The sequence below is a fragment of the Amblyomma mixtum genome, chromosome 7 (assembly GCF_055824585.1).
Source record: "Amblyomma mixtum isolate Tamu chromosome 7, ASM5582458v1, whole genome shotgun sequence".
Lineage (NCBI taxonomy): Eukaryota > Metazoa > Arthropoda > Arachnida > Ixodida > Ixodidae > Amblyomma > Amblyomma mixtum.
Window position 1 is genome coordinate 19608491 of NC_143018.1, and position 15878 is coordinate 19624368.

Sequence of the window (15878 nt, forward strand, 5' to 3'; positions counted from 1 at the left end):
AATCCGGTGTCGAGTTATCCACAAGAGCTGAAAGTAGTGAAGAATTCAAAGAAATTTCTCCCGTACGACAGTCTAAAGTTGCACCACACTCTTGCAGAAAATCAATCCCAAGAATCACATCATGCGTTGACCGTGGTAGCACTGCGAATTCTGTTCTAAACGTTAGACCACCAATAACAACATCCGAAGCACACACACCAAGTGGAACCAAAGGTTCACCACCGACACCACGGAATAACGCTGCACGGTCACCACTAAACATCACTTTCCTACCTAAACGGTTCTTAAACCTCAAACTCATAACGGATACGGTAGCACCAGTGTCCACAAGAGCCATTGTTTTCACACCATCAATAAACACTTCCAGTTTGTTCTTCAACATAAACACGGGCAGAGGTATATTGGACGTCATCGACTCGCCGGCGGCCTCACCTCCATCGGCCGCGCCTCCTAGTTTCCCGGAGGCGGAGGGGATGCACGACGTCGAGGAGAAGGTGACCGCCGTTGGCGCTGAGGTGGCGGCGTCACACTGCGGTCAGATGCAGGTGATGAACTCCGCAAAGTGCTCGGACGGTACGGGTCCCAAGCGGACGTTGGGGGTCGCTGCTGCGCGGTGTGCCGTTGTCCGTAAGTAGGCGCCGGGGGTTGGCAGTCTTGAGAAGTCGGGAAACGACGGCGGCAATATCTAGCGATATGCCCTGCAATACCACACCGGTAGCACAAAGGTTGAGAGCGCCAGCGACCGCCATAAAAGTCCTGGCGAACAAAGTCGCGACGTTGGCTGGAGCCAGGATCTCGCTGCTGACGAACCACGTCTTCTGGGTAAGTGGGCCTCCTTTCCGTCGGCTGGTGGCCATAACGTTGGGCAATGTTCCGATCTTCCATGGGCAAAGTGCCGTTAGGTTGAGCCCACGGAGTCGACAGGGCGGCAACATCGTCCTCCGGTGCAGAACTGTGCCGCGGATATTCTGTGCGGCAGAAGGTGTCCCGGGATCTTGACAATTCCTCGCGCACAATCTCTCGAATCATATCAGCCATAGAATTTGGAGGACAGGCTTCAACACTGGCTATAGAGGTGACATTGGCCAATCTTCCGAATTTAGGGGTGATTCGACGCAGCTTAAGAGCTTCAAATGTTCTGCAATGTTTGATAACGTCAGCGGTGGTGCTCAGGCTCTCTTTACTAATCAGGAAATTGTAAACATCTTCCGCAATTCCTTTTAGAAGGTGGCCGACTTTATCTTCTTCAAGCATACTGGAGTTAACTAGCTTGCATAACTTTAAGATGGCTTCGATGTATGCCGTGCAAGTTTCTCCGGGTACTTGCGCGCGGTGAAGCAATGTCTGTTCCGCACGCTTCTTCTTAGCCGATTCATCCCCAAAATTTTTCTTGACCTCGGTCGTAAATGTAGCCCATGAACTCAGTGTATCCTCATGATTGTCGAACCAGTCAAGGGCCGTGGCGGCAAGGAAAAACACTACGTTAGCCAGTTTAGTAGCAGCGTTCCAGCGATTGTATTTGCTCACCCGCTCGTAGTGTTTCAGCCACTCGTCAACGTCCTCTTCAGGTTTACCAAAAAATGTGCGGGGCTCTCGATAATGTGGCCAGTTGTTCGCTGTGGATATCCCCGGTTGCTCGGCATTGTCGTCTCCAGGCATGTCCGATGGCAGTGGTGGGAAGCCTGCGAGTCTACGGCTCCTTCGGTAGATGGAATGCTCCGTGGTCGATACCCCGCACCTCCACCAAACTGTTACGTGCTTAGCACGCACGGGGGTTTATTCACAGAGGGGATCGGTCGGAGCAGGATGGAAGCAGGCAGCCTACCAGCGTTCCTCAGCTCTTTTTCTTCCTTTCTCCCTGCCGGTCACGGTCAGTCCTTCATCTTCTGCTTCTTCCGTCGAGATTCTGTGGAAGCACGTGACAATATATATATATACAGCAAACAAGGGAAGTGGAATGAGGGGCTCGTTATAAATATGAATGAAGCCAACAGCCACAGAAACCAAGGGGCACAGGGGATTTTTTAATTAATTTATTTATTTTGTGGTGTTGATCAATTTAGAATATTACTGAACATGTTATCGCTTAAAGCTAATTCATTAGAAAAGCAGAAGAAAAAACAACCACTGCCGCCGGCGGCAGTGGTTGTTTTTTCTTCTGCTTTTCTAATGAATTAGCTTTAAGCGATAACATGTTCAGTAATATTCTAAATTGATCAACACCACAAAATAAATAAATAAATTTTAAAAAATCCCCTGTGCCCCTTGGTTTCTGTGGCTGTTGGCGTCATTCACATATATATATATATATATATATATATATATATATATATATATATATATATATATATCCTGCTCAGGTCCCTCCGCACAGCACCAAACATACAACATCGCTCAGCGCAACAGCTCATCTATGCCAAGGACAGAGGGTCCTTCGTCGTATTAAGGTTTCTACAACGCACGAGCTGTTTATCAGAAAGCTCTCTCTTTTCAATTTCCAGTCCCGTTTTGCGTGAGAGGAGTTGAGAAGTAATAGAAATTAAATGGCTCTCTTCTTCGGCGGTGCGAGTCTCTTTTTCGGCCAGAGTCATTAGATATACGTACGACGCTTCTCTCGTGTCTAGTGAACCCCTTGACCCTCAGTGATGGCGCACACTATGGCAGAAGAGAAAGAAGAAGCGAGAAACGGAGAGAAAAAGATGCGGCATGAGGGAAAGCGGAGCGATATGCGTGTCACGGTCTCTCCGCCGTTGTGGCCGACGTTCACCTCGCGTACGCGCACGTTCCCTCCATCTTCTGTTTCCGCTTTCAGCAGCGCTTTCCCGTTTTCTTTGTTCGATGATGCCTGGCTGCACGCGTGATGATGTCATCGCACTCCAACAGTTTTTTTGTTTTTTTTGCGTGCTTAGCGCTGCCGGAAACGCACTCCCAGTGCTCGCCAGAGCGCTAAAGTTGACTAAGCGGCGCCTTGTAGAGTTAAGCGACGATGAGAAATATCTTTACGTTATGCTTGACAGGGTGTGCCAAAAGTTCCCAGTCCACAGGATCTGCTTTTGAGCAGTATAGACAGACAGTTACGACACCCGCGGAGCTTGAAATATCTGTGCAGGGTACAAGAAGTATCGGTCTAACTTCTGACTACCTAGATAGCTTCATAGAAAGATTAGATGTAGGGCTATTAAGGAGGCCACAGAGAGAGGGCTACACAACAAAGAAGAACGCTTTTCTGTGGTGTCGCCATCTCTCTGTGTTCTGCCTAATAGCGCTACATTCAATCTTTAAATAACGAATGACCAACTAGCCCAGCACCAAGTTCTATTGCTAGATTCATCGGCATCTTCAGTGCCAGGATATGCAGAAGAAAAGCATACCCTGTAGCCTACGAACTTTTGACCAATCCTGTACGTTCCTGTAGCCCTGCTTAGGCTGTAGCTAATCCCTATGCCGGCGCAAGCCGCCATGCTTCCAGACTACACTTGCCGAGAGGTAAGTGAAGCTTACAGAGACTGGGGAGCGCTAGGTTCTATAGACAAGGGAACACACCTACAAAGGAACAACACGAGACACGAGCGCTCGAGTGTTTTGTGTTGTTCCTTTGTGTGTGTTGTTCCCTTGTCTATAGAACCTAGCGCTCCCCAGTCTCAGTATGTACGACTAACTAGCCCCCTAAAAAGCTTTATTTATGGTATGTGAAGGCTAGTCGAATAAGTGGCTGGCGTGTCGTTCCTGCCGTCTCCGCAGTGTTTGTACAATATTAAGCAACCATTAACATAGCGAGCCAATCTGACGTTGTTGTTCACATCAACTGCAGTAATGAAAACTTCCGTCAAATTACACGAGCAACATATCACTTAAAATCGGGGCTAGTGATGAACGAAGGCATACCGCTTCCTGTTGAATATACAGGCTACCTTTATGGCTGCTGTCGTTTCAATGAAGGTACTAGGCGATTATTATAAGGTGAAGGTAGTGGCAATCAGGGGAAAGATTACGTGAAACACATTGATTTACGTTCGACTTGGACTCGTCTAGTGTATAGCGGTATATTATCTCAGTGTGTGTACGGTATACTATCTCTACTCAGCATATGGTTTTCCTTGTCACATGTTTTTTTGCCCATTTTCCTGTTCATTTCTACGGAATTTATATGCATGTCACCAGATGGTTGGTTTGTTGGTTTATTGGGGTTTGACGTCCCAAAGTGAGTCAGGCTATGGGGGACGCCGTCAAAGATGGGGATCAGAGTTAAGCCTTCTATTTCTTGCACCCGTCAAAAGAGATTCTCGATCCGTACGAAATGCTTAAACTCCCTTATAGTTCGATCCTGTCCATGAGGAGTCTAAGCTTGCAAAAAATGCGTACGAGTATTGAACGGGACAGTAACGAAGGTACCAGTTTCTTTTTTTTTTTTTTTAATTCAAGCGCAAAACGGTAACAAATGGCGCAGAGGCGCCTCTCCCTGTCTTCTTTGAGCCCGCTTGTCAGAGTTAGCGAATCTCCTTGTATTAGAGTGCTTCTAGACGTACCCGTTTCATTGATCTATTCACGTGATGAGATAAGAGCATGCGTATCCATCTCCTACCTTGTTGCATTTTTTACTCACGCCTCATAATTGCTGTATAAGCTGGTCTCCCAGATTTTGTCGGTGTTACTTTGTTTCGCGTTTGCCGCCTGTACACTATAGACAACCGTCTCTTCGAAGACACGCGCATCCCCATTTGCATCCATAGCGTGACAGGCGGGGTTGACCCGGAGGTTGTGCGTGTATTACACTTTGCACAGCCCGGACCTCTTCTCTTATTCCGGATATAACATCTTACGCTGCGCGCTCCGCTGTACTCCCCGCCGCCTCGGCTGACGTGCAGGACACGTGTCCCAGCACGTGTAGGTAGGTGGCCGCACTCATCGGCGGTGGCGAAAAAACAGCGGACATCGTTTTTGGGATCTGTACAGTTTGGGATCGTAGACTACACGTATTTGGCATCGGTCATAGGGAAAACATACAAAAACTATTCAGGAAACAAATGCAGTTATTGATATATTTATATGCGGGCCATTTCAGAGGGGAGGAGGCGGGAGGAGCAATGTGTTTCTCGTACTGTGTACGACGAACACACCGGTTTCCTCTGTTGTGTGGGAAGATCGGGAGGGGCGTTGCACGGCCCTCTTCTTTTCCTCCTCCTCTGCTTGCCGCTTCTCTCCCAGTAGGGGGGACAATGGGCGAAGAATAGCGGTGGGCGAGGCGTTGGTGTCTTCACGCAATGCGTGCACGCGCGCTTAGAGCGACGCCTTCGGCCTGACTTCCGCATATCGCGGCAGGCGAGATACCGCATCTCTCGTTCTGCAACCCGCACGGGTCGCAGCCAACAGCTCGTCATAACGGAGACATGATGCCGTCATTGTGTAACACACGCTGCGGAACAAAATTCCAGTCGAGTAGTCAGATGTAGTCCAAGGCGCGAAGTACATTCGGTACCTTTCTGAACAAAAGCTGCTCAAACATATTATGAAAGAAGGAAGAAAACGGCGGAAGCGCTGTAATGCACTCATTGTGATTTGTGCCTTTGTGTTATTTTGGCCCAAAATCCTACGGCACCGTTGGTGCTACTTTACACTGGGAACCTTGCAGCGGCATGGCGCGCAGGCTTGGACCAGTTGTTAATTGCGTGTTACTTCCTTGCTTTTCAAATCGCGCAATGGGCTACCTGCGGAACTCTCAACGACGTCTTGAAACGTTTTAGGCTGGAGCCTGCGTTAGGCTGTCTGTAAACACGTCACGCTTAAAGTACGAGGGACGTGACTGGCAGGAGTTGATACAGAAACCGTTATGCGAGTTCGAGATCTTGGCAGCAGGTCTACACCATATTGAAAAATGCTTAAGTTTATTGCAAAAACCTTATGATGCGTTGCGGGGCAGCTGTTTTAAACGAGGTGCATTCTGTAAAACAACACGCTCACAAATGCACCCACCACGGTGTTTCAGCTGATCATTACATTCGGCTGCGGAGAACGAGGTCGCAGGTTTGAATCCCGGCCGTAGCGACCGTAATTGGATGGAGGCGAAACAAGAACGCCGGTGCACTGTGCAATGTCGACCCACGTCGATGAACTTTCAAGCGGCGGAAATTAACCCGGCCCGCTCCTTTTAGTTTCGTTCTTATCCCTCCCTTCTTTCGCCTCCTCCTTCGCCCTACCCTAATGGCGTGGTTCGAGTGTCCACCGAGAGTGCAATGATTGGTCTTCCTTTCCTTTCCTTGTAAAACATTCTTTTATTGCTTTTGAATTTTACTACTGACGAAAGTGACAAGAGCCCTGCACCCTATGTGTGGTAAAGTGCGGTATTACAAGTCCCTCCTCCCTGCTCACACCGTCGTTCGCTCCTCACACCAGCTGCTCTTCTTGTTTTTTCTCTTTTGTTTTCGTGCGGCACGAGCCGTCATGTTCGTTTTCGGACGGGCCCGTCTGACTGGCCGCGAACGACGCGTCTGGCCGAACCTCCGCGGCTCCTTCAACTTCGGGACAGTGTGATGATGCTCTCCCATCAAGGTCCAAAGACGCAGTTTGTGTATTTCAGCGCAGGGTCTGTGAAACACCCGTCACGCTGCTTGACGGCAGTGATAATGAGGAGCGGTACGTAACTGGTATGCCCGCGTTCTGTCTAATGGCTTTGTTCCAGCATTTGAAATATATAACTCAATCCCTGAGCCTTTCGCGCAAAGGTCAGGTTGAAGGTTATAGCCCTCAAAACGTTGATGCTTAGTTTTTTGTCTTGATCTTTTTATCTTCTTGTGCAAACATCAGGGACTCAGCTCTATAACCAGCGCGCGGTGATATCACAATTATGTCAACATAGTTAAGAAATTCACTACCACTCTCTTTTTTTTTTCAATGTCTTTTTTTTTTCTTCAGGAACATTCTGGAACGTGTTGATCCCGCACGCGTATACGCTCGCTGCCATTGTGTCGCTGTGTACCAAACGTCGTAGGGCTGAAGACGCACCAGAAGTGACAGAGTCAAGCGCCAAAGTAAATTGAATTATACTAATCTACGGTGCTGAGTTTGTTTCCGCTTGTGCCGTTGGGTCCTTTTTCTGTTTTCCTCTCTTTTTTTTCTTTCAAAATCTCAATTGACAACCCGCATTCCAAGCTCTTGTGAGAGGCGTGTAGACAGCGCTCTCAATGTAAAGCGCAAGATGGTGCTTGCTTTTTGTACCACTGGGTATACATAAACTCGACATTCACGAAGTGAAAGCCTTGCTCAAAATAAAGAGACTGCACACCGCTTCAGTTTTTGACATGATCGCGTATGTTGCGAGGAGCATATTTATGGAACGCACGGCCGAACTGTTGGGAACTAACAATTCGATGTTATATCCAGACAATCAGTTTGAATGTGGAAGTTATCAACGCTGTTCATAATGTGAATAGGCAAGGAGCATTGTAAGCAATCTCACGTCCACAGAAATAACAAGCTTCACTTTTTGTTTTCAATTTTTTTTTCACTGTGGAAAAAACGGATCTATGAATGGGTTACGGATGGATTCAAGGCGACACGATGCTCGCGCGCTAGCGTTGCACCGTTATTTTATAAGAACGCGTCCCTTGCTGCTAGACAGAAAGCTAGAGGAACGCTGTATTCTGTGGACTCATCATATGCCTGATCCGCGGCTGTTGTTGTTGCCATGCGCAGGCTGGTTCGCCATCATCTCGGAGGACGGCCACACGGCGGGCTACTTCAGCAGCCTGGAGCAGGTGGCGCTGGCGCACGTGTCGCACTTCCTGGCCAAGGAGCCTCTGCAGGGGTACCGACTGCTGGGGCACAGCCACGAGACCGGAAGGGCAGAGTACAGCCGCACCGTGGTGCGTGGTCCCGTCCCTCCAACACTACTGCACGAACACCTGTCTTGAAGGGCTTGCACTGCCGTCATCGCGGCCGTGATCACGATAAATTGAATGAACAGAAGAAAGTTATCACGTGGTGTACTGCTACTTGGTTGCGCATATTCTTCGCACAAGAGCAGCACCACCAGAGCAGCACCACCAGAGCAGCACCACCAGCACCGACTTTTCCCTTCCACACTCTGGCGCACCTGTGTAATAACAGGATAATAATTTTTTGTGCATTCTCGATTGGCTTTCTAAACTTGGTGCTGCGAAATTCTTGTGTCAGTGGCATGAAAATGCTAAATTTATGACTTTATGCCCAAACGTCCAAGCATGCTTTCTCTCCCTGCGTACGTGCTAGTCCTGCAAGGAAAAAAACAGCTGTGTGTATGGTTGACGACAATGTAGTTTAGAAGGATGTAAACGAGACAGAATCATGCCTGCGTCTTCTCTCGCATAGTCTTTCATATCCACTTTTTTTTTCATCTGTGGTGGCAAATGCCTAGCATGTTAACAAAACACTCCGCTGGAGGGCGGTTCTCACCTCGAATCTGTTAGGTATCAGCTATCTAAGGTGTATACACTGCAGACCGCTCTCCCATCTGCAACATTTTCGGAAATATTCTGCCGCAAACTAGAACACAGACCCAGGGGGATAAGCGGGCAAAAACTCTTCTTCTGAAGTAATGGTTTGATTGCTTGCTTGCTTGCTTGATTGATTGATTGATTGATTGATTGATTGATTGATTGATTGATTGAATGATTGAATGATTGATTGAATGAATGAATTACACTTGTCATGTTTGTGTCCACTCGCAGCCACTTGTGGTGGTATGAACAAAAACACACTTCAGTATGGCGTACGGATATGGCGATGATCTTGGTGATTACGTACTCTGTGTGCCCTGCTGCGACGCAGGTCATCCCGGGCCAGGTGCTAGGCTTCCTAGGCGTCTACGAGGACGTGAACATCCGCGCGGCGGGCTGCGTCGGCGTCCTGCGCGGCGTCTCGGTGTCCGAGTGCCGCTACGCCAAGTGCTGCCACGTGACCACGGGCGACGTGGTTTTCGTGCCCATCTCGTCCCGCGGAAAGTTCTACTCCGTGGCGCGCCGGTCCTCGCGTTCGCCAAACCACGTGTTCCCGCTGTCACAGCTGCTTCGCTTCGCCCGGGTTCCCCTCACCGTGCGCCTGGTGTGCGGACCGCTGCTCAGGACCCCGTGCGGATTCACCGGCATACTCAGGCTCGAACACGTGCAGGCATGGGCACCCGTACTCCTCATCCAGTTCATCGCGCTTGTTTTATAAATTTCAGTGACGTTATTGACGAAAGGGTCACCAGAAAAGTGTCTAGGCTCTTGCCAGGAACGAACAGACAGACATAACTAGTGCAGAACGATCTCAGCAGAGGATTTGCACGTTACGACAGCTCTAACGGCTCAATAAACATCTTACTGAGGTCTAGTCGGGATTAAAAGTGGCTGTATATGTTACTGACACATTTAATTTAGATTAGTATTTGATGTGTGATCACACAACTTTCAGATGAACTGGGACGGAAAAACTGAAACAATTCAGTAGATTCTTAACTGAAACTTCGCTATAAATTTAACACAGCTTGTTGTATGCATGGCTCCTTTAGAGCTTTTCTGTATGGCGCGGAAATTCTAAACGGGGCGATAGTTCAGAAAAAATGGCGAGCAAGGCGTAGGTGGGAGGAGTATTGTTTTAACGTTCTGCTGCAGTGAGCGACTAGAGTGATAGATGCTTCGGCGTAAATGATCCACCAGTGTGTGTTCGCATTAACCGACGGGGGCCCATATGCGAGTGAGTCCGTGTGCTGTATGATGTCGGTGCGCTTTAAAGAGTCCAAACTGGTAGAACGTAATCCAGAACACTGGGCTTCTTGGTTCCAACCAAGAATCTTGTGTGAAGCCTCGGAGTAAGTCGGCTAAGCTCGGGTAAATTCGGAGGAGCCTCGCTCAAGCTGTAGCTAATCGGAGGGTGACCTTGAGGGTGACCTCTACACCCTCAAGGTTTCTTGCTTTCGCACGTCTACTCGGTTCAACTACGTTAAAACATTACTACTTTTATCAGGTACTCTGAAAAAATACGCTTTTTTATTGCGATAATTTCTTGACGTGAACTCGTTCGGAACATGTTATGAAATGCGCGTCTTTAAGAGCGCCACCAAAGCGTTCTTCAAGGCTACGATATCGGAATACGGGGAACGGTGTTTTTCACACAGTCGTCGTTGTTGCTTCAGTGCGCACAACGGCTGCGACACGGCTCTGATCTTTCTTTGTCTTCTTTTCACTTCTTTTCTTTATCCTGAATGTCAAGGATACCAAAGAAGGTTGTGCTCAATTCGGGAATCAGGTTAAGGAAGTGCATGACATTCCCTCTCACATCGGATATGCTACTGATTGTGCTAAATAACTGTTTTAATGTATTTTATAAAGAGTACATAAATTCACTTTTTCGCCGGCGCTGTATGCTATTCCGCGAGCATGTTTCAAATATAAACGAACTTTAGAGCATCCAGAAGGTTGCACCTGACAAAGCTGTTCTTAGCCTGCTTAAAAGTGCACTTCGCGTATACTTCATAATGGGTGCAGTGAAAGCACTTTCCACCGATTGCTTTAGACCAAGTTCACGTATACACATGGGGACCCAGTTAACATGAACCTTCAATCGTTCCGAAACTAAGAGCTCACGCTTCAATACTAATGATGTACACTCACACATCGTTATCACTAGACTGTCTAGAATGTAACCAAGAGTACAGAGAGTTGAACGTGATTTCTTTTGAGAAAGGTCCCAAGGAAAAAAGGCAGATAGTTTATGCTTAGGCTCATTCGCGTATCGTATGTCAGGTAGATGAACAGCCCCAACAAACAGGACCGTCAGGAAGGATGAACATGAGCTCCCGTGGCCATCCTAGCTCTTTGATTACAGCTTCTCTGGCATATGACATACTTGGTCGCAGAATTCGGTGGTTATACCAAAAGAACAGCCACAGCACAGGAATCTTGGCCTGCCTTAAACTTCACCGCAGATACTTAACCGTATTTTCATCCGTCAACGTCATTCGCGCAGGAGCAAGAAGTGGTGCTGGCCTGCAGCCTACAGGAGGGCCGTCCCACGCTGCTCGAGATCGACATGGGCTCCACCTTCTCCTTCGTGCCGGAGCGCGACTCCCGCAAGATGGGCAAGTCGAGCCAGCTGTACAACCGCATGCTGCGGCACTGCCTCGAGGAAGCGGACCGGTGGCGCAGCGAGATCAAGGTGGCGCACCACGTGGTACCGAAGCACCAGATCCAGCTCAGCGGAGGAACGGGTCGCGCCGGAGTCAGCCTCAAGAAGTCCCTCTCTTCAGCCAGCAAGAAGTCAGCGTGCTCGTTCGTCGACCTGACTTCCTCCGGGGTGCCCACGCTCAAGTCCCAGATGTCCACGTTGTCCAAAAAGTCCTCCGGGTCTTCGACCTCGAGCAACCCGTTCAAGAGGCTATGGTCCCTCCACAGATCATCCTCGAAGAAGGCGGCGGCAAAACTGGGCTCCGGGGGAGACGGTTCAGAGACGGCCGACGAATTCGAGAAGCTAGGCGTATTCCGGACCGGCGGGCCGAACGCGTCGACGAGGTTGTTCGCGTCCACGACGGACCACATCTACGAGTCGATACCCAGGCCCCGCCCCACGCGGACTCTTCGCTATCTGCTGTCCCGGGACGTGCTTAATCCCATCAAGGGCGGAGCCTTCGAGCTGGTGGGAGATGACGGCTACGGCACGTCGCACATGGACAGTGACTCCGTGTACGACTCGATCTCGTAGCCCGCCTCTGTTCCTTCCCTGGTGCGCGCTTCGTTGGACAAACTCACGTGGCACTTGGTCCGAGTGATCCCACACATCTTGTGCAACTGCTCCGATGCGAGCCTTTGTGAACAGTGTTATATGAACCAGGAGCGATTCCCCGGAATGTGGGCTGATATCACGTGATCGCCCCGACTAACACCGTTTCTGATGTGTATCAGAAGTTGATATGTACTTGTCATGTTGAGTTTTGGCGTTAGCTACGCTTCCTGGTGTGAGTCAGTCTGGTATGGTGCAAACTGCAGCCCTAGTTGTCCGAAATATTTTTTCCGGCAGCACGCGTTCGGCAATTTAAGACAGCAAAAGTATCTCCTACTAAAACAACAAAGCACGAGGCGAAACCAGCTACTACCAGGTTAGAGCGTGCCGCACGGCAAATCACCATGACCAGCTGTCCTGGACATTCAGCGACTAACGCCATCTGTTTGCAGTCCGCAGCAAACACCGTGTAACTTAGTGGAGATATTTGAAACTTGTAAATTTGAGAAAGCTAGAGGGTCTCGGGAGATTCTCGTTAATAAAATGATAATAAATAAATAAATTCTCAAGCTCATTAATAAAATGATGCCTGCGATCATACCAACTATTTCCGAAGGCCGTAGAAAATTAATGGGATATACCGAACATTCAAATTTGGCGCCGGGATTTTGAGTGTTCAGCTCCACGCGACACGTGGTGGAAGCCGCGCTAACAAGAGCCTTCGTCCAGTTTTCTTGGGCTTGCCATAACCAAGTGCAAATCAAGCTAAACACTGCACAAGCTGAATTCCTTGTGCACTGCATAGGCAAGTGCACAAGGAATTCTCGTTTGGAATGCGACATAGCGGGGCGAAGGTCGCAAAGCTGGGAGGAAGTTTAGCTAATTGCTTTCTTCCGTCTACTACACTCCTTTAGCGCATTTCACATAACGGTTGTGCATATTTCTGAGAGATGTACTGCAACATTTGGGACCAGATGTTTCTAACAACGACACAGAGTTATACTGTAGCAAAGAGTTTTTTGTTAATTTTTTTTTGCAATCATGTTACCAGATAAGTAGGGTGAATATTCCCCAGTGACGTCCAGTGTAGCCCGAAAGGTTACAATACGTCACTAGAAACAACAATACAATTCCTTCTACAACTAAGCATTCAAGCCGAACAACATCTACTGTACGATGTGCCGCGCTTTTTTAAAGTCTGCCATTCTAACAATTTTTTCCAGCAGTCTAGATAAACATACCAACATGATGCAGAGACATGGATGATGCAATATTGCGTAACAGGTGCAGAATGGCTGTGAAGCATTTGAACCGGGGACTTGGATTGCAGACCATCATCTGTTTATTTTAAGGCGCACTGAGCACACCTTCATTCAATTATCGTTCTCAGTCGAAATTCATTATATTGCTCTTTCTGGCTATATGTTGACGCCTGTCCGGCAGCAAAGGAAGCATTTACTGACAAAAAAATTGTATTCCAAAATGTTCCCGCCATTAGATTGAATCTTGTGATGTCTTTAGGGAAAAGTACGGGTTGTCACTATTTTTAAGTGAATGCAGGTGAACCGTTGCGTCCAGGATCCGCGATCTAATGCTGGTTTCGACGCACGCATATTTGCTTGCGGAATCGGCCGCCGATGGCGACATTGTATTCGTATTTTATTCAGTTTTTTTTTTTTACAGTTTATAAAAGCTCTCTTTTTCTTGACAGTGGTCTCTTCGTGATTAGAACGCGGCATCCTAACGATACAGGTCACCAATTTTTGTTCACTGCCCCTTTACGTCGCAACCGATTTATAAAAATCAGGTGCTTGACATGTCACAAGTAGCCAGTGCAGAAGGCAGTAATTATATCTGCTTTATCATTGCAGGTCGTTCACTCGCAACCCAACCACCCTAAAGTAATATCACCGGAAACTGCGAGCTTATAGTGTGTACATATTTTTCGAAGCTATGCAGCATTTGATAACGGCAGACTGTTGGGAGAATTGCTGGATGTTTTCGATTCAAAGGGTGCGCGTGCAAGAGAACACAGGAAAGACAACACAGGTGTTGTGTTGCCTTTCATATGTTGTCGTTCTTCCGTCCTTTCAGTCGAGTAGCATTTGATACTCACATAAAGTCCTCTTATCTCCGATGAATAGCTATTTTTCATGAGTCCATAGAAAAAACGACATTGTGCACTTTATCCCGCTTTAGGTATAGAAAACTCATGTACACACCTTTTCAACGTACCACTTATGTTCGACAGATGCTGTAGTCTAGTCTTCAGCCTGCACATCAGTTTAAACGTGCATTATCCGATCTGGCCTTATTATCAAAGGATGTGTACCATTACATGTTTAAGGTAAAAGACTGACTTACTTTACTCGTTTTCTTCTTTCTTTACTGCTCGTGTGTGATGACATGCCTTGGAGATGTTATGGTATGTTGATGTTATGCGGGCTGCTTTGCTCTTCTGCTTGCCGACTTTAAGAAGTGGGCGGGGCTAGTCATGCTGCATCACACGCAGCGTTTATCCCGCTCTCGGCACCACATGTCGTGGTCGATATTGTGTACATGTGCGGTGAAAATAAACTGAAACTGTACCCGTATTCCAACTTGTGTCCCTTTCGATGACACCTGACCGGGAGTCAGCGAAAACGTCTAGATAAGTTTGGGAATTTTGCGGGGCTATGGTGGCCGCAGCTGGTGGCCGCAGTAATGGGAAGGATATGGGAGAGGCGTTTGTCCTGAAGTGGACCGTAGTTAGGCTGCCGCTGATGATGATGATAATAATTAACCTAGGAAAAGCTAGCTGCTTGCTCTTGATAGTACGAACATGTCAACTTAATTTGAGGCGAGTAAATAAAAGTGACTATATATTCTCACAGCGTGGCCTCGAAGGAAGGGTGGCCAACCGCTGGGTTAATCCTTTTCAGTCGTAACAAGGCTGGCATCGCGCGCTGCGGCAATTACCTACTGGTTTTCTACTGACTGCGTTCACAGTCGCTTAGAAATCGCGCCTCTTTTGTTTAGGGCAAGTCTACTTAAGTCTTGAAACCCTTGGCTTGACAAACGACTGGGTGAAACGCAGAGACGCTGGCACGCACCAAGGCCTAATGAGGAAGCAGACGATGACGATCGGGTGTGCATTTAAAGCAGCCCTCCGGGATACGGAGCCGGTACAGTAGACCAGGCCGTTTCGGCAGACGACGCCGTAACTGCAGACGACCGGATATGCGCCACACCAGCAGGAGAAGACAGCTAGAGCAGGAAGTCTTTCGGTTAGCACTTCTTCTCTCACAAAGCTTTCCTCGGAAGTTTCCTAGACCTGGTCTTACCCCATAAGCGAACCTCTCAGAAAGACCACGATGCACACAAACACACATGCGCGAAAGCAAGAAGTGAACAAACGAACGTGAACTAACGTATGTCACCTGTCTGAGGTGCGCACTTGCACAGAGACATTTAAACCTTGCTTCAGTCAGTCGGCGGCGAAAGTACGAGGCTTATACTCTATTGTCAGATACAACTCAAGAACTCTCCGACAACGCAGGGAGGGGTATCCCCGAGGGAGGGGACTATCCCCTTTCATCTGCCGCTCCCTGCATGGTCACTCTAGCAGGCTCTTGAGAATCGGCCGATGCCAATGGCTGGAAGGGGACCTTTGACGGGGATAAGCCGCTTCATTTTTTAGTTGTATCCGACTATAATGTAGACTGGAGGGCTCTCGTGGATGCCGGAGATGGGGAGAGGCGAATGGATGTTTGCGCAACAGCAAGTGGATAAAGAGCATGGCAGCGCACTGCAGACAGCACGAGAAGAGATGCCCCCTTCCACTTGCCGGTCTAAGAGCTTGCAGCCAAAGGGAAGAGTGAAGGGATGTAGTGCCGCGCGCTCGCCGCCGACACGAAGTTCAAGGCTACTTCGCGAGTGGGAGAGGAAGGGGAGGGCCTATCTGCGCCGTTTGGCCCCGCGAGAAATCTTGCTTGTTTGATCTCTGACCACGCGGTGTGTCTGACATTCCGGCCGAGCGAGATAGTAACGGAGAGAGCTTCCTGCTTCTTGTCAGATGCTTTTTTCTGTTTCCTTCTCCTTTTGATATGGACTTGTTTCCTGTTTCGGTTCCGCTGTTTAAAACGTGAGCACGCGAAGAGTTTTTTTTT

The 15878-nt window shown here is 48.4% G+C and overlaps 1 protein-coding gene across 3 annotated transcripts in view; it reads left to right on the forward strand.

Moving 5' to 3' along the window:
• The window catches only part of LOC149335152 (uncharacterized), a 112607-nt gene extending 98294 nt beyond the window's left edge, over positions 1 to 14313 (forward strand). For all 3 annotated transcript variants that reach the window (XM_089551817.1, XM_089551816.1, XM_089551818.1), the window contains exons 4-6: positions 7690 to 7859; positions 8803 to 9141; positions 10981 to 14313. In XM_089551817.1, the coding sequence (XP_089407943.1) occupies positions 7690 to 7859; positions 8803 to 9141; positions 10981 to 11712 (1241 nt within the window). In that variant the 3' untranslated portion in view covers positions 11713 to 14313. The remainder of the gene's footprint in view (positions 1 to 7689; positions 7860 to 8802; positions 9142 to 10980) is intronic.
• The last annotated feature ends 1565 nt before the right edge of the window (positions 14314 to 15878 follow it).